Source organism: Letharia columbiana (assembly GCF_014066305.1).
Source record: "Letharia columbiana isolate WasteWater2 chromosome Unknown Sc0000003_s0, whole genome shotgun sequence".
In the NCBI taxonomy this organism is placed as follows: Eukaryota; Fungi; Ascomycota; class Lecanoromycetes; order Lecanorales; family Parmeliaceae; genus Letharia; species Letharia columbiana.
This window is the reverse complement of record NW_023501039.1, coordinates 1118541-1135091: the sequence shown is the minus strand read 5'-3', so window position 1 is coordinate 1135091 and position 16551 is coordinate 1118541. Positions and strand designations below refer to the sequence as shown.

At 50.4% G+C, this 16551-nt stretch overlaps 11 protein-coding genes across 11 annotated transcripts; 8 read left to right on the top strand and 3 right to left on the bottom strand.

Annotated features, from left to right (window-relative positions):
• Nucleotides 1-1388: 1388 nt before the first annotated feature.
• On the top strand, nt 1389-1616 carry HO173_001843 (uncharacterized protein; the record flags this gene model as incomplete). The annotated part of the gene is made up of 1 exon (XM_037303779.1): nt 1389-1616. One exon carries the CDS (start codon nt 1389-1391, stop codon nt 1614-1616), a length of 228 nt encoding a protein of 75 aa, XP_037169501.1.
• A 13-nt stretch (nt 1617-1629) lies between these two features.
• HO173_001842 (uncharacterized protein) lies at nt 1630-2540 on the top strand (the record flags this gene model as incomplete). Its single annotated transcript, XM_037303778.1, has 4 exons — nt 1630-1846; nt 1908-2006; nt 2058-2137; nt 2193-2540. 4 exons carry the CDS (start codon nt 1630-1632, stop codon nt 2538-2540), a joined length of 744 nt encoding a protein of 247 aa, XP_037169500.1.
• Nucleotides 2541-3952: 1412 nt separating this feature from the next.
• On the top strand, nt 3953-4338 carry HO173_001841 (uncharacterized protein; the record flags this gene model as incomplete). Its single annotated transcript, XM_037303777.1, has 2 exons — nt 3953-4025; nt 4076-4338. The coding sequence occupies 2 exons, from the start codon at nt 3953-3955 to the stop codon at nt 4336-4338; spliced, it is 336 nt and encodes a 111-aa protein (XP_037169499.1).
• Nucleotides 4339-4935: 597 nt separating this feature from the next.
• Nucleotides 4936-5625, top strand: HO173_001840 (uncharacterized protein; the record flags this gene model as incomplete). Its single annotated transcript, XM_037303776.1, has 1 exon — nt 4936-5625. The coding sequence occupies one exon, from the start codon at nt 4936-4938 to the stop codon at nt 5623-5625; it is 690 nt and encodes a 229-aa protein (XP_037169498.1).
• Nucleotides 5626-6200: 575 nt separating this feature from the next.
• On the top strand, nt 6201-6879 carry HO173_001839 (uncharacterized protein; the record flags this gene model as incomplete). The annotated part of the gene is made up of 2 exons (XM_037303775.1): nt 6201-6301; nt 6450-6879. The coding sequence occupies 2 exons, from the start codon at nt 6201-6203 to the stop codon at nt 6877-6879; spliced, it is 531 nt and encodes a 176-aa protein (XP_037169497.1).
• A 710-nt stretch (nt 6880-7589) lies between these two features.
• Nucleotides 7590-9622, bottom strand: HO173_001838 (uncharacterized protein; the record flags this gene model as incomplete). The annotated part of the gene is made up of 2 exons (XM_037303774.1): nt 7590-9040; nt 9091-9622. 2 exons carry the CDS (start codon nt 9620-9622, stop codon nt 7590-7592), a joined length of 1983 nt encoding a protein of 660 aa, XP_037169496.1.
• A 249-nt stretch (nt 9623-9871) lies between these two features.
• On the top strand, nt 9872-10947 carry HO173_001837 (uncharacterized protein; the record flags this gene model as incomplete). Its single annotated transcript, XM_037303773.1, has 3 exons — nt 9872-9959; nt 10015-10104; nt 10163-10947. The coding sequence occupies 3 exons, from the start codon at nt 9872-9874 to the stop codon at nt 10945-10947; spliced, it is 963 nt and encodes a 320-aa protein (XP_037169495.1).
• A 306-nt stretch (nt 10948-11253) lies between these two features.
• HO173_001836 (uncharacterized protein) lies at nt 11254-11556 on the bottom strand (the record flags this gene model as incomplete). The annotated part of the gene is made up of 2 exons (XM_037303772.1): nt 11254-11462; nt 11523-11556. 2 exons carry the CDS (start codon nt 11554-11556, stop codon nt 11254-11256), a joined length of 243 nt encoding a protein of 80 aa, XP_037169494.1.
• Nucleotides 11557-11764: 208 nt separating this feature from the next.
• Nucleotides 11765-12409, top strand: HO173_001835 (uncharacterized protein; the record flags this gene model as incomplete). Its single annotated transcript, XM_037303771.1, has 4 exons — nt 11765-11804; nt 11854-11944; nt 12051-12243; nt 12377-12409. 4 exons carry the CDS (start codon nt 11765-11767, stop codon nt 12407-12409), a joined length of 357 nt encoding a protein of 118 aa, XP_037169493.1.
• A 98-nt stretch (nt 12410-12507) lies between these two features.
• On the bottom strand, nt 12508-14353 carry HO173_001834 (uncharacterized protein; the record flags this gene model as incomplete). Its single annotated transcript, XM_037303770.1, has 3 exons — nt 12508-12565; nt 13909-14155; nt 14314-14353. The coding sequence occupies 3 exons, from the start codon at nt 14351-14353 to the stop codon at nt 12508-12510; spliced, it is 345 nt and encodes a 114-aa protein (XP_037169492.1).
• Nucleotides 14354-14634: 281 nt separating this feature from the next.
• Nucleotides 14635-15778, top strand: HO173_001833 (uncharacterized protein; the record flags this gene model as incomplete). The annotated part of the gene is made up of 4 exons (XM_037303769.1): nt 14635-14785; nt 15110-15220; nt 15278-15405; nt 15518-15778. 4 exons carry the CDS (start codon nt 14635-14637, stop codon nt 15776-15778), a joined length of 651 nt encoding a protein of 216 aa, XP_037169491.1.
• Between the last annotated feature and the right edge of the window lie 773 nt (nt 15779-16551).

The following is a 16551-nucleotide window of genomic DNA, read 5'->3' as shown; positions in this document are numbered from 1 at the left end:
CGAAGAGCTGGACGCTGGGGATTATGTTACACCGCAATGAGCAAATTCATCATCGATGGTCGGTCGTCAAAAAACTAGCGCCATGCACATCATACAGGCACGTACCCGAGCGCTTGCACGAATGTGGCTCGGCTCGAACGAAGAGATGCCTTGTCGGTAGCCTTTTATGCTGATCATAGGCTAGTATCGTGTATGCGAGTATGCAATGCAGTATCGGGAGGGTGGAAGACGAATCATCAGCTTGGAAGCTTGGAAGAGGGGTAGAGCCCAATGCTCTGGATGAGACTCTGGAGAGTTCGGGAGAACGCTGTCAATGGTACTTTCGCTCCAGTGTGCTTCCGTGCGTGACCGAGATCCAGCTGTGTACCAGTAACTCTACCTCTTTGGCAGTATGCACTTGGCCCGCCACTTTGTTCTTTCGCCGCCCTTTAGCCATGCACACGTCCGGATCAAGCTCCCTTCTCGCGACCAGACTCTAGGCCGTAGGAATGGAATACCACGGCTAAATCAGGCCCTGATGAGTTTTACTTTTGGCCAAAGCTCTCAGTCGTGCCAGTTCTGCAGAACAGCGGCAGCTTTTACCGAAGACAGTACGGTACAATCTTGGGGAGTTGGGTACCTATACCAACACTCTTTGCAGATCATTCTTCAGACGGAAATGTGGCACAACGCTTTGTATTGTGATTGATTCAGGCCTTAGGCATTCGCGTTCATGTTTTTAGATACATCGGTGGAACCGCGTTTCTGCAGCCCAACAACAGCCATCCGATAACGTTCCGCAGTAGATAGCGCCAGAAGTGCTGTAGGCCTCCCGCAAGAGCCTACTTGGTTTTCCAAGTTTGCGGCACCAGCGGCTCGGGATTAGCATCAGGGCCTTTCTCTGAAGGAAGTCAGCGGTATCATTTTTGAAACAGACCCATCATACCGTTCCGCTGCACGACTGGAAGAGTATAGGCACTCGATCCTAAAGCTAGCACGGGCAGGTGTAGATGGCTTACGGAGGCGATGAGCTGTGCAAACCGGCGAGTACTTTGACGGACTCGGTGCTGATTTTGTCTGCGATCTTGGAGCCGCGCGCTCTGAATCTTGTGCATCTAGAAAATCCAAGAGAGCCATGGCTTTGAATACGGTATGTATCTGGCCCTGGAACGCGTCTTCCATGACTTGTCCTCTCAACTGGGCCACCACCAGCCAAGGCTTAAAGCGACGATAACGCCGACGGCCCGAGATTATTACGGAACGCATATGTAGGCGGCCTTGCCTGAACGCTGCTTGCCGCCTTACTCCATACGCGACGCCCCACTTCAAACTCCGCTGTCAAACGGACGGGCTCTCGGATGCTGAGTAGCTGACACATTTCAAGCGAGGAGAACATACATGACTCGGCAATGACAGACACTCTTTCCCCAACTTGGACGTATGTCCGACACTTCAATGAAGATCGAAATCGCCATATGGACAGGGGAGATGCCGGAGAATACCGCCCGAGTGGACGCATCCCAGGCACTGTAAGGCCTATGCTACCATTGACGGTTCTCGGAGTACGCAGTCGGAAAGCTCAAGGAATCGTCCAGATTCTGATCAGCTCCAAGCATCCGGAGTTTCAGTCGTACTAAGGGACATAGAAGCATGGCAGCATATCATCTTCTCCAGAACAAGGAGCACGACGAAGAAGTCGCGACTCCCTCGAGAATTGGTACCAGAAATGTCAGCCGGAAGCTGTGGAAATGGGTCTCGAGTTTGGCCTGCTTTCTTTGTGGTTGCGTCTTCACGATTATGAGCCTCGTCGCCGGCCAATACGTCTTTTCAAACGAGACAGCACTTGCGGAAGACCTCTCGATTCTGAGTACGTCTCCGGAGAAGGCATCTGCCAAAGAGATCGTAGCTAACCGAGATTCGCGTTACAGTTCCCCCTGGTCTCTTCTCCACAGAATTTACGCTCGACGAGAAGTTCAGGATGAAACCGTCGCCGGAGAGTGATGAAGCATGGCGCAGTATTCTCCCAAGTATGTCTAATTCAGCCCACGATGGAAAGAGCCGCACTGATGAATGCTTAGACGGTCTTGGTGTTGTGCAGCATCCGGTTATTGGTCCAGAAATAGTCAATCTAGCTTTCGTCCACCAGCTTCATTGTCTTGTGAGTTATTCCATTCCCATCTCCAGGACAAACCTTTGCTGATCCGACCCACAAGGCTACCATACGCAAGAACTACTTCGCCGGTCAACAGCGCGCCGCGACAACCGAGACGGACAAGCACATGGTGCACTGTCTGGACTACATCCGCCAGGCACTCCAATGCCACGTCGACACGAATCTGGAATTTCGAGTGGCGTTGGGGACACGGGACGCGGCGTTTACAGGATACGGCGAGCACAAGTGTCGAGACTTTGATAGAGTGTTTCGTTTCGCGGAGAAATGGAGGGTCTATGATGGCAAGAATGCCAGCGAGTGGATCAAGATCTCGGACGAAGAGACAATCCCCGGTCGAGTTATCAACTACGACTATGTCTCATCTCGAGGAGATCCAGAACCTAAATAGTCGGACCGGCATTTTAGTCTGGGGAGACCTCTTAAGAATTTGATCCTATTGTGTATGGTAGACCCTGCTTACATTTGATGTTGTATGCGTTGGCTTAGTGCTAGGCCTTCAGGCAAACTGTCCCGCAGTTCCGCCCAATTGTCCACGGACACAAAGCCTCGATCATGACAGCACTAAGAGCAAGTAATAGAATTTCTTATTCATCGTCGTTTAATGATGATGCTGTTACTGATGATACCTTGAGACGATCATTCATCCACGTAGAATCTGCCAGAAGCCTTCATTAACAATTGCCACCACAACAGACAAGACGATACATACTCTTGGAGATTTTTCTGACGCATGTAGCCGACTGTTCGCAAATTGTGACCTTGTCCAAGAGATAATCAGTGTGGCGGTCCGGAACAGGGAAGCTGGTTCTGTTTCATCTACAAGGCCTTCCATCTGCGCCAGAACACCAAAGCTAGACCCGCCTACCAGACGGCCATCAAAGCTGCATTTTGGTATCTCGTGGTGAAGGGCCTTCAACGAGCCTACAGTACCCCGAATAAGGTCTGCGCCGTCATCCTAGTGAAGGAACGGCATCTTCCACCAGAGCCACGAAGCTAGTCAAGCACCTTTAGGCAGGGTTGCCAATGCTACGGACCTGCTAGATCATCTCCAATATGTTTGACTTCTTCTCCACCGAGTGGCGGCCCGCATAATTGAAGCAGGGTCCTGAACGGCCGTTAAAACCCCTCTGTCAATCAGGAAGTCTCCGAACTAGGAAGTCGGACTTGAACATCGTAGCACCGACCCGTTTGGTGAACATAGAATTACCAAAAATCACGAGCCCGGCGACTCGGGAGGCGGTGACGGAGGTACCTGGCAAGTCCTGGCCTATTACCTTCGCCGTATCAGGCACTCTTCCTTCGCACATTGGCGGTCCAGAGGGGAGAAGCAGGGTCCTGTACGGCCGCGGACGATTATGTCTCCACAAGTATTCCGGGCTAGACATCAGATCATCGGTGTGCACCTACCCGCCTAGTGGTCTCGACTCATCATTTTTGAAACATTGACAGTCATTTGCTTGCCTCATCCCAGCAAGACGAGCGAGGAGCCTCGACGCACATTGATCGGAAAAACTCTCTTGGGGCTAAAATCCAAGTCACCCTTGATCGAGAAGAGGAGCCGAAGACCCAAGGCTCTATTATACAAAGCAAAGATCCTCCTCCTTCTCTCTCCCTTGCCTCACTTTTCAGAAGCAATCGCTTTTATCAAAGCCAAACACCAGAAGTAGAAACGACACCACCAAGTTCACATCGATTTCACATCCAACCCCAATACGATAAATAATTTAGTAAGTCAGCTGTTTGTCCTGCTATTGCAGTCAGTGTGCTGATAGCGCCCTTTTGAAAGCGACGATCGACACGATGCTTTTCACGATTGTCCTCCTGGCAACCCTGGCCCTCAGTGTCCTTGGCACTCCTATCGGCAGACGCGGTGGTACGTTATCTTCATAGTGAAAGCCATCACGATGCTAACACACCATACAGCTATGGTCGAAGAGGTACGCGCTGAGCAGACTGCGGTGGTTCATATGGAGGAAAGGGCAGATGAGCAACCCGGCTTGCCTAAGAACTGGTCGGCCGAGAAAAGGGCAGATGATGAACCCGGCGCGCCTAGCATCTGGTCAGTGGAGAAAAGGGCGGATGATGAACCCGGCGCGCCTGGGATCTGGTCGGTCGAGAAAAGGGCACCTGTGGCTGCCAAATCCAAGCAGCTCAAGCGTGCGAACTACCCTACGCCTCAGCCCTGAGGCCAGCCGCGTAGGCGTGAACAGCTAAGAGTTCCCGGACGTAGGTCTTTTGCCACTAAAGTTCTGGCGTTGACTAACGATGATAGATAGCATGATCCAAAGATGACCTACCGATGTCTTGTTGAGGAACATATGTAGCTCGGAGTGGTTGTGGGCAAAGAGGAGCGGAACATTCATGCCCTTTCTTTCCGCCATGGATACATTGTATGATAGAATAATAATAAATGTTGGCGAATTTGGGCTCGGTCCCGAGATAATGAGACTATGCTCGTTTTGCCGAATCAAACACTTTTCGAAAGACGGCAATGCAGAATCCGTTCCAATGAGCGTAGAAAGGAGCACGTCGTTCTCAAAGGAGGAGTCAACAAAGTCTCAAGTACCTTCCACAAAGAGTTGGGGAACCCCACCTCAGGACTGCTTACGCTATGTAGGTAGGGATTCCATGTTCATAGTAGCGCTTCGTCTCAAAGGCGGTTTCGCCATAGATTTTGCAATTATCGTACTCTTAATAGTCAACCCCCAATCTTTGTCTCTAGCATATACGGGGCATCGGGTTAGCTTCCAGAGGCTGCCATTCCCTCCGCCTACTGTCTCACCATGAATCCACCTGGCTCTGCCGCAACATTCCTTCTCCCAGCCTCGGAAGATGATATACCATCACTCATACGCGTCCACATGGCCGCCTTTTCGCATGACAACTCGGCACGGCTCATGTTCAAGAACAACGACGAGTACGAAAGCATGCTGCTGGACATGCTCAAGGCACAGTTTTCCAACCCCCAATTCGCAGTGATCAAGGCCATCAGCAAAGGTACAGGCAACATCCTGGGATGGCAAGCATGCCGCTTCCTTGACAAGGATGATCACTTGGAGAGCAAGGGAGGGATTACGAGGGTCGAAGGAGTGAAAGGCGAGACGAAAGATAAGAAAGATGATGGCCGCACTCTCCGCTCAGTGCTCAAGGAGGACTACGTCAGAGTCCAGAAGGATTGGATGGCCAACAGAAAGTACATACATTTCGACACGCTCGTCGTTGACCCAGCTGCGCAAGGTCATGGCGTTGGCACTGCGTTGGTACGCTGGGTCACGGACAAGGCTGATGATCATGGCTTGTATTGCTGGCTGCAGTCTTCGCAAGCCGCTCATGGCATCTACCTGAAGGCAGCATTCAAGGACGTCGGCAGCTTCGAGGTCGACCTTAGAGAGTTTGCTCCTGGTGGCATGGAAGGGGGATGGGGATGGGGGATGTATAAATTTAGGTACATGTTGCGATTGCCAGAAAGCTAAAGCTAGGTATGCAAGGTAATCAGTATAATCTACAGAGCTACTTTAGAGGCATATGTACTTACAAACCAATTATTCGCGCTCGCTTGGAAACTGGCACCGACTCCGAGTAAACAACAAGGTACGGTAGCAAGGAATCAGCTCGTGTGGGTAGAAGAGGAAGAGGATGTAGATTTCTGTGGAAGAATCCTTAAGGATCTTAAAAGGATCCAGCCAAGCAAGCTATACTACATATGGCTAGCAAGAAAGACCCCGCAGGAAGCACCTTCCGACTCGAGTAAACACCCCCCCATGCCCCCAAGGAGAACCGGTGCACCAGCCCGCCGCTATTTGAGAGTTGGCGCTTCGACCCGGGCCATCTCCCTAGCTCTCGAGTCGCCTGAGGGTACCTTTTACCTGACCAAACAATCAAAACATACAAAGGTGATTTATAATTCAAAGGACTAGCAAATGTTGCTTTGAAATCAACCAGGGCGGTGAAGGGATGAATATCTGCCTGCCTCCAAACGTCAGGATGATATTATACTCCAATATCCCTCTCTCACACTTTGCAATTCAAACCCACCGAAGTTCCCAAAATGCCTCTCTCCCTCTACGACATCACTGTCCCGGTCTTCATCCGCGGCCTCACCAACCTTTCCGCCATCCTCTCTAAGGGCTCAACCTACGCCGATGCACAGTATGAATCCTCCAGCCCCATTTCTCCTTTTTGGGCATCCTCGGGAGTCCTGAGACATATCTCCCAACTTCCGTACTCCAGAAACATCCTTCGAGAACCCGAAATGCTCATCTGAAATAACAAAGCGCTGACTCCACCACTCCACCAGAAACCTCCCCCCAGCCCACCTTCTCGAAGCCCGCCTGATCGAAGACATGGCCGCTCTACCATATCAAATCCAGAGAGTCAGCGATCACGCCAAAGATTCCGCCGCCCGCCTCGCCGGAGTCGAAGCCGTCCCAATGCCAGACGACGAAACCACCTTTGAAGAGCTACAGACACGCATTCAGAAGACGATTGACTTCCTGAAGACGGTGCCGGAGGACGGCATGGACGGGAAGGAGGAGGAGGAGATAGTCCTGAACGTGAAAGTGGCGACGTTGGAGTTTACCACCGCGAAGAGTTACGTCTTGGATTTCGTGCTGCCGAATTTCTACTTCCACCTCACGACGGCCTATGACATCCTTAGACACAACGGGGTGCCTGTCGGGAAATTGGACTACATTGGGAGTGTTAAGATGAAGGCGGAGAAGCCCTGAGAGCCGCCCGCTGTGCAGCCTCCGAGAAGGGCCTGTGGCCAGTACCTTATTCTAGAGAAGCCGTGACGGCACAAACACACTTGTATTGACCCTCTGAAAACCGTGATTGCTGTTTTCTTTCATTCTTTTGGATTGATGAGCTCGAATCCCGATGCGCCACAGCCATCGAGCTGCCTCGGAAAGGTCTACCTTTGAATACGCTAGGGAATCCAATTGCCTTGCCCTGCTCCTTTGCAGTTTTGAAGCTCTTTCAGAAGAGATTTAGAGGCCCATTTGGACGCCTACCAGCAGTATTTCCCATTCATAGGTACTTCTATGTATTGTTTTAAAGCCGTGAGCGAGGCAAAAGCATCTTGAGCGCTAAGCTTCTACACAGCGGTGACCGCAATGCATCCACCTCCCTGATTTCCCTCTTTTCCTTTCTTTTTTTTCGATACTCATAATTGTGCGTACGGAAAAGCCGCCAATGGCAAAGGCTGCCAACATGCTTGAAAGATTTCGTGGCCTGGAAATGCACGATGGTCGAATCTCTCAATTCCTTCGCTAAAGTATTTACGAGTGAATAGCCATTGTCCAGCTGTTCCAGATCCCTCAACTTTTATGCCTTCCCTAAATCCACACCGGGAATAGAAAACAATGGAATACGCCGCGCCTTATGCATGCTATGCAAGATCGTGAAATTGGAGACTCATGAATCGTGTCAATCACGCCTAGAAAGATCCGCCAGTCTCGTCAGTCTCAGTCCCTTCCTCTGCCTCACTCTTTAGCCCCTCCTCATCATCACTGTCAGTCTCTGATGCCTGCTCGTCGTCCAAACCGGGAATGCCGCTCCATTCTCTGTAGTCGCCTTCTATCCACCTCTTGCTCTTCGGCAAATGGTAAGGATCAAAAGGAAAGTACGCGTCCAGGTGCTGGTAGCTTTCGTCTCTCCTAGCTGAGAGCGCTGTCTCCCGGTTTGGTTGGCCATATCCGGTGCCGGCAGACTGCAGAACCCGAACTCTTTTATTGGTCTCGAGTAGATGATAGACGTAGACAATGCTGAGATGATTCGCTATCCGGGCGAATTCGGTGACGATTGCCGTCGAGCACACTTTGAGTGGGTTGAGTTTTGAAAAGACGTTCTGAGAGAGAGCTTCTTTGACCCCAGATTTCCATTGATGCTGTTGACCGTAGGGAGTGTTCAGATCGTCGTCTTCAAAATCATCGTCTGGAGCAGACTCGAGATCTCGCCATCGAAAGCAGAAAATATAAAGTAGAGCTTGTACAAGGACGTAGAATGATGAGTATCGTCTCATGTCCGGACCGCGGCAACTGGGCTCATGGTTTCGACGGAGTCTCGCAAGCTCGCCGCCAATATAGCCGAAGACATCTCGCACGATATTGGACGGCACATGCATCCCTCTGGCAACAAAGCTTGCGAGATAGGCTGCTGATGCTTGGCGTACAATAGCTGGTTGGCCTTTGTCGAAGGTTATTTGTACACAAGTCCCAACGAAAGTGTCGATATACTCGGAAGATTGCTGCGCGAAATGGAAGAGAAGGAATTGTGTGTGGCGAGATCTGTGCGTAGGTAGGATGGTGGTAACGAACTGAGATAGAAGGATGTTGAGGGATCCCACTTGCTCCTCGACGGAAGGATGACTAAAGCTTTGTTCGTAATGCGAGAACAGAATGTCCAAGATCGCATCCATCTTCTCTACATTCTTTGTGATTTCTTTCGCTCTCTGCGCTTCTTCGTCCTCCTCATCCTCGTCAGAGTCCTCCTCATCGCTCATGTCTGAATCCTCCATGTCATCCATGAGATCCGGTCGGGCTGGTGGAATCTGATCCACCAAGCCTTCTCCCACATCCTCCGCCAAGTCTTCAAGGTCAACCTGCACCTGAACATCTATTTTGACGAGGCGTTCCGTGATAAGCGCCAGCACCTCCCCTCGTAATTCCGGAGAATACCCAACGAGTTTGAGCAGGTTTTGTACGTAAACGACATGAGAGCGCCTTGAGTCCGTTGGATGAGGAAATGCGGTGGTCATTGTGGAGGAGAATATGCGACCAGCGGAAGGTATTAGCTGTAGCAAGTACTGCAAGGTCCTGTGTACTCGAGCATAGATCATCAAGCGTGTAACCACCGGTAGATCTCTTATTCGGCCGTTAGATGGAGGTGCTGTTGACCGTTAGAAAAGGCCCCCAGCATTTAGAGAGGATGGGTCTGACCAGCTGTCAGATTGTTCACCAACATCTGCACCACGTCTCCTAAGAACACTCCCTGTGCTGATGAAACATTTGCTATTAGCCGCACAAACAGAGCCACATAGTCTTCTGTTCGTCCCAGCCAGTCGCTACTCAAGACAGCATGAACCAAGTCAGAATTCGATTTGTTGAGCACTGAAACGTTTGCGAGTAATGAGATAGTGTAATTCTTGATTGTGACAGGACTGAACTCCTCTTCATTGCCATTCTTCTTGGAGTAGACATCCTTCAATTTGTCATAGCCTGAGTCGTCGCCCAATGCTCGCTTTGCAAAGGCGCGGCGCACTTCTTCTTGGATGAGATGCGGCGCCTTCTCCCAATCGCCGACCACCCTCACCTCGACATCCGAATCAAAAGTGACTTTGGCTTTCTTTCTGGGGCTAGAGGGAGGTGCTTCATTGTCATCTTCTCGCTTGCGGACCAATGTAGGGCGGCGGAGGAGTGGTTTTGGTGTCGTAGCAGCGATAGCGCCCGTGAGGCGCTGGATAGTGGACATAGCTGAGGTCAACACTGAAATACATATCAACAATCGAGAAGAGTCAACTAATGACGTTAAACGGGGCGTTGTTCACTATGACTCTTCTGTGCGGAGGAAGAAAAAGTTGCGGTAGCAAGCGAAGGCACGCGACTGTAGGGCTGGGATTGCTAGTGCAATTGTGTGAAGTTTGGTCTTAGGAAATATATATCTTTCTGGATGGTTACCTGAACAATTCTTTCTTGACCACATTAATTATCGACAGTCAAGATGAGGGGCAAGCGTAGTAAACAATACCGGAAGCTTATGGCCCAATTTGAGATGACATTTGGTTTCCGGGGCCCATACCAAGTTCTCAGTCCGTTTGCAAGCCTTTTCCCTTGATATTCTGCAGCTGACGCTGCTTCTCACAGTCGATGCCCAAATCATTCAAGATACCGAGAAATTTAAGATGGACCTCGTAGGTGGATTGGAGCGTACACTCAGCGCCAAGGTGAAGCCAAGTATATTTCCAGTCTCTACAGTCATGGGAATTAAGCTAATCATTGCGTTTTGTAATAGTGATTACACAATGCTCTATGCGGCACCTATATCTTTTGAAGCACCTCCCTCAACCAACAAAAGATGCTCTGATCCTCACCGCTCAGTCAATGGAAAGACGACGCTGCAACCACCATGTCCTTGACGAACCGCTCTCAACTCTCGAATGCTACAATTCTGTTATTGACCCCAAGAACTCGCACACAAACAAGAACCGTTATATTGTTGCAAGCCAGGATGATGACGTAAGAAGGCATTGCAGGGGGATCAAGGGGGTGCCGCTGGTCTTTGTGAAGAGGAGTGTAATGGTGATGGAGCCTATGGCTGCGGGCAGTGTCAAAGCCAGAGAAGGTATGGAAAGGGAAAAGTTTAGGAGCGGGCTGAAGACAAGAGGCATAGGGCTCATTGGAAAGAGGAAGAGGGATGAAGATGACGGTGATGCAGTTACGGGAGAGGGCCAAGATGCGAAGAGCATGACTGAAAGTGAGGAGAGAGCCGGAAAGAAAAAGAAAGTGAAAGGGCCTAAAGGCCCGAATCCGTTGAGCGTGAAGAGACCGAAGAAGGCGACGGTTAGCGACCGTAAAGAGGAAACGAGGAGGGAAGGCAGATCGGATGAAGCTCTAAGCTTTCCAGACGCTGAAGAGAGAAAGTCAGAGATCAGAGTCTCCGCTGTAGGCAATCTTGACGGACCCTTTGACGAGACACAAGATCGTGAAGCAAAGCGAAAAAGAAAGAGGAAACACAAGTCGAAACAGCTTGAAGGGCTAACCGCTGCGATAAATAATGGCAATGAAGGCACCGAATAAGGCAGAATGCTATCGAATTGATACCCCGTTCAATGGTTTCTTCAGTGAGTAGACTATGGCTGTGACTTTTCGCGCCAATGACCTGAGTAGAGAAGATATCCACTTGACCGCGTCTCCGCTCGATTCAAGGCTCCTGGTCTTCTTCGAAAGCATTGACGGCGTGTTCCTTGGTCCCCGAGTAATGCATAACGCCGCGCTATGCTTCCCAAGTACACCCTCTCTAATCCGTCGTGTAGCCTTATGAAGTCCAGCATGCCATCCTCTCCCTTAAATACCTCCAGGATCTCTACAACCTCAACGTCAATGTCACGATTCTTCATCGATCTCTTTCCAAACTCTCTGTATCCTCTCTTTCTTTTCCTTCGCCTTCTCTCGGTTCTTAGCCGTCCTTTCAAGCCGTTCTGCTCGTAGACACTTGTTGACCTCCCGCTTGGCACCATTGCAGTTGCCCAGGACTTTGTGTAGAAAGCCTTGGGCGTGGCATTCGTCGAGGGCAGCCATTACTTCTTCGCAGCCTAGGTGGAGAGGTCAGTACGGATTCTCTAGTGGAGACAACTTTGTATGAGTGCGCAGACCCCTGTTGTCTTTGGTGTGTAGATGAGGATGCATTGCAGTATCAATAGTGACAGGGTACCGCGAATTGCAGGGTCAGAATGATTGGGCGCTGAGTAGTGGTGGAGACTCGGAGTCGGAGAGCCTCTTGCGGCATGTTTGGTGCGGAAGAAATCCGTTGCCGTCCAAAAGCTTGTGATGCTCCGCCATCAAACTCTCTCCTCCCCACCAAACGTCGCTTCTGCTGTGTCGGGCTCGATAAACGATGATGGCACAATCACAGATCACTGTCAGAAAGCAGCAAGGTATGTTACCGTACTGCTTTGTTCTCTCGCTGCTGACCGCCTTGGCTAGAGCTACAGCAGCAATACACCAACTACAAGAACAGCCTTCAACAGTTAGCTCAGAAGATCGGCGACATTGAACAAGATACTGAAGAACATAAGTACGTAATCTACGTGGCTCTCGATCTCTAACATCTAGGATCAAGCACTCGGCTTGCTGGCGAAGACCTTTTCGGAAGCCACACCGCTCATTCGTTGTTCAAACAGACTTGTACTAGAGACACTGGCTCCCCTTCCTCCGGACCGCAAGTGCTTTCGAATGATAAATGGAGTCTTAGTTGAAAAAACCGTAAAGGATGTTACTCCCGCGCTTCAGACAAATTCGGAAGGATTGAAGAAAGTTCTGGAGGAGCTGGTCAAGCAGTATAAGCGGCAGCAGGATGACATGGAGAAGTGGAAGGTGAGTTTCTTTATTTGAGAATGTTACAGCCACAGTTACGATGGGCACACGGTTCTCGTCTCGATTTAGTTTAGGGCCTTGATTCGTGGACCTACCATTCGGGAATTTGCTGATGAGTCTACATGGGACGCAGAAGAAAAATAACATCCAAGTCGTGCAACAATAGCCTCTACACAAATTTCCAATCCAAGCGGCTTCATGTCCGCCTTCGTCACTAAACAAGAATTCCTTACTAAGGGACCGAGGGCCCATGACAAGGCACTTTCATTGCATTGAAGATGTGCAATATGGCGAAATCGCAGCATCGTGGATGACGAGCGAACTGTTCGATTAGTGTTATCGGTGCCGTGTCATCAAGGTGTCCTTGGCAGGAGCATACTGTTTGCTAGCCAGAATCGGGATGCGTTGATGCCTGAGTTCTCGTCCACGAGGTCATACGGTTATTCTCTAGGGCGAGCGTCAAGCCACAAGAATTACCGTTACAACGGTTATTCGATACCATCGGAACATTATGGCTTGCAGGTGCGTTGGCATGAAATCAGGGTATGAATGACTGGATCGGTGGTCATGCAGGACTAGTTCAGTGTGGGAGGAGCGGTCATAGGATGCTAATTCAAGGTACGAAACTGATTTGACTGGACGGATCAACGTCACCCCGAATTTTGCTTGGGGAGATATGGCTGTTATACATATGAGTTTCGACATGTCTAGGAGACAGGGAGCGAGTTTGCTGCTTTCTCCAAAATAAAATTACGCGTCATCGGACACGGGCACGGACATGTGCTCCCAAATCTTGAGGCAGCCAACACAGCATTCCCGGCAATCCTACCCTGCGTCGTATATGCAGCCCAGCCTCATCATCCGAACCAAGGTTTTTTGAACGTTGAACGTGCAGAGATCGGAACGGAGTCGCCGCTGCATGGTGCAAAATACGCTCCATGCTTCCAAGTGTCAAAAGCATTGCATGATCATGGGAGGATGTATGTACAATGAAAGGTCAGTCATTTGCGCATCAGCGGATACCCTTGGGCCTTGGAGATGCGATGGGCTGCTGTTTGAGGCTGTGTCTGTAAAGTGCAAACGCGTTGATGTGATAGCCGCCACTCGACATGAGCTCTCCAATCTTAGATCCTGCAGAGTTTCCTCAGATCCTTGACGTAGCCAACACATATATGTAGCCAGCATACATCGAAGACCGTTTCATGTAGTGCCGTTGGGACCTTAAGTATTGATACCCAGCCGGAGACTTGAAACCCCTCTTTTACATGAGGTGTGGGTGCCACATGCCCCGCGCGTGGAGCACATGCTGCCCAGTTGCACTGACTTTAGGTACCAGATTCCCGAGGACTTTGTTGGGCTTTTGGGCGCAGCCCCCTAGGGTATCCATGCCAGTAGTCATTGGGAGACGACACTTTTAAGTAATGCCATGCTGATTTGGTTGACTGCCGCGTCGACCGCGTTTGTGGTGGAAGTGTGGAGGTGTGCTCAACGGGTAGGGATCCTTGCTGGTTTCTAGAAGCTAGCCCCAAGGTTTCAGTCCGAGACCGTGCTCGAAGCCGTGCCATGTCGTTGAACGGTGAACACGGTACCTCCCTCTCCCACCTCTCAATTGGTGTGAATCAAGCAGCAGAGCAGACCATCATACACTCCTTGAGGCGACCATACACGCGTTTGACGCGACCAGTTAGAATCGCAGCTTCACTCTCTACATTAAGCTCCGAAAAGCTCAGCGAAGCCATCTCTGACTCAGACCAAGCTTCACTTTGCACTCGGATTCGACATTCGACACTTCTCTCGACACACCCACCGCCCAGTTGCGCCTGAAGCAAGACGTGGCCTTCCAGTACCAGCGCTACTAAAGTTAGGAAGCAATCGTATGCGCCTCCAACGTCAAGCTCCTTCTCGTGGAAATCTAAAGTGCTGAGTTAGATTCTCTGACCGCCATTGGAGCCCAATTGCCCGGCGGCACCCTCCTTCACAAAACCACGCCAGTGGACGAGCGACTGCGGGCACCCGGTCATAATAATCCCATTGTGAAGACGAATTTGGGTCTAGTGGTTGTTAACCCACGCTCTTGCGCGGGAGTGTATTCACTTCGATCGCGCTTCATATTGTCGAATCGGTATGCAGGCCTTGGGGTAAATTGGCGCTTCGATACCAGTCCATAACACAGCCTCATCTAGATCGGCGCACGCGGAGAAAATCACTAGCCCTGCTCTGAAGCCAAAGTCTCGCAAAGTACCTACCGTAACTGTTGTTGAACAGCACAGCACAAAGCTGCGGTGCGTCATTTCGAGAGCCCAACGTGCCAATTCACAGCTCACCCCATTCTCAAGCTGACCCCCGATTATTCTGTTGGTTGCCTTAGGCTGCAGCGGTTCATATATTATTATGTCGGAATCCCCGCCCAAAGAGGGTGTCGAGCAAGGAGATGCGACCCCAGAACACTCGGAAAGTATGGAGAGAGGAGAAGAAGCTCAAGTGAGGGAAGCGTACGACTTTGAGGTGAAGGAACAAGATAGGTGGTTGCCGATAGCGAATGGTTGGTCACGCTCAATTCCTCATGCATTCTCGTCCACTGAATTTGCGCGTTTTCGTCTTGCGACGCTGCATGATGATGGAATATCGTATTGCCGTCGCTTCTCCAATTCCTACGCGCGCAAAATCGTTGGCTTCCTTCTCCACAGTCTAAAGATCTGCGCCAGCATCTTGTTTCTTTAATCTCTATGGTCAACAAATATTTGCCCATTTGCTTAGTGGGCACACACAATGTCCCGAAATTCCCCGCACTCTATATCACCTCCTCCCCGTGGTTCAAGACCTCACAGCCATGTCTCGGATGCTAACATTCGCAACTTTGCTCCAGTGGCCCGGATCATGAAGACGGCGTTGCCAGAAAACGCGAAAATCGCGAAGGAAGCGAAGGAGTGCATGCAAGAATGTGTCTCCGAATTCATTTCATTTATTACCTCCGAAGGTTTGCACATTCAAATCCTCTACGATGACCAATTGCCTGACTTAATCTGATCTTCAGCCTCGGAGAAATGCCAACAAGAGAAGAGGAAGACGGTTAATGGAGAAGACATCCTATTCGCTATGACATCTACCGGCTTCGAAAACTACGCTGAGGCACTAAAGATTTACCTGGCAAAGTACCGAGAAGTAAGCTCATCCGCCCTTTGCCTCCCCAGCCTTTCCTTGACAGTCCTTTCTTCCTTTCCTTCTCACTTGCATTTGGGTAAGACATATCAATCATATTGACCGCTGTCTACAGTCCCAATCACAACGAGGAGAGGCACAGCAGGCGCGGCCGAGCAGTGGCTACGGCGCTCAAACGTCGCAGCCGAGTGCAGCCAGTGCGAGCACAGCTGGGCAGTCGGATCCATCAAGCTCAACCGCCTATCAAGGACAAGAAGAGGGTGTCAACAACATCCTCAGTCCCCATGGACCAGATCCCTCTCAGCAATTGAGCGGCTACGGCAACGTGTACCCGCCGAGCTCGAGCAATAACGGCGTCGGTAACGACCCTTATTAGTGACCTCCTCCTACCAGCGTCTTTTGCATTCGAGTCGAGAAGGATGGTCCTCTTCTACTGTCTACCCGCTCTGCCAATACCGAGGAGCATGGAACGGCACTGTCCCCTCGCACTCGAGACTCCATGGGGAACTTGAATTTCATTGTGATTATTTGCAGCCAGGACTTGTGGGGCGCCTCTAGGACCACGTGTACCTGGATGGACGCGTTCACACATTTGTATATTCCATCGAGCATGCTCTGGAAAGGGAGCGATCTGATAGTTGCAGCAGGGAAAAGCACTGAGGAGCATTTCGCCGTGAAGGATCTTAGCGATGGAGTGAAAGGATTTTTTTTTTTGCATAATTAGATCAAGGGAAAGGGCAATTGATCTGGAAGGAAGGAATTTGGGATTTCTACTTGCGAGATACCAAGACCTGGATGTCTATGTACCATACTGATTTTTTTTTATATTAGATGGATTTCATCAATCGTCCTTTCCATTTGGGCTTATCGAATGCCTCAAGCCCAAGCTCAAACCCCATCACCTTCAACTCTCCATCCTCCATCCCCAAGCTGGGTTGCTCCAGCAGCGAATCCGCTCAAAGTGGACACACCTATCTTATCCCAAGCCATTGACCAATCAGCGCTTCGGAATTTGACAGCCTGGTAGAAATGTCTCACATGCTGTTTGTACCTGCATGAAAGACGAACATGAGCCCCACTTCCTTGTCCAACTTCGGTTTGCCTCCTTCCTCCTTCCACGCGCTCCAATATCCTTTGGTACCTTGACAG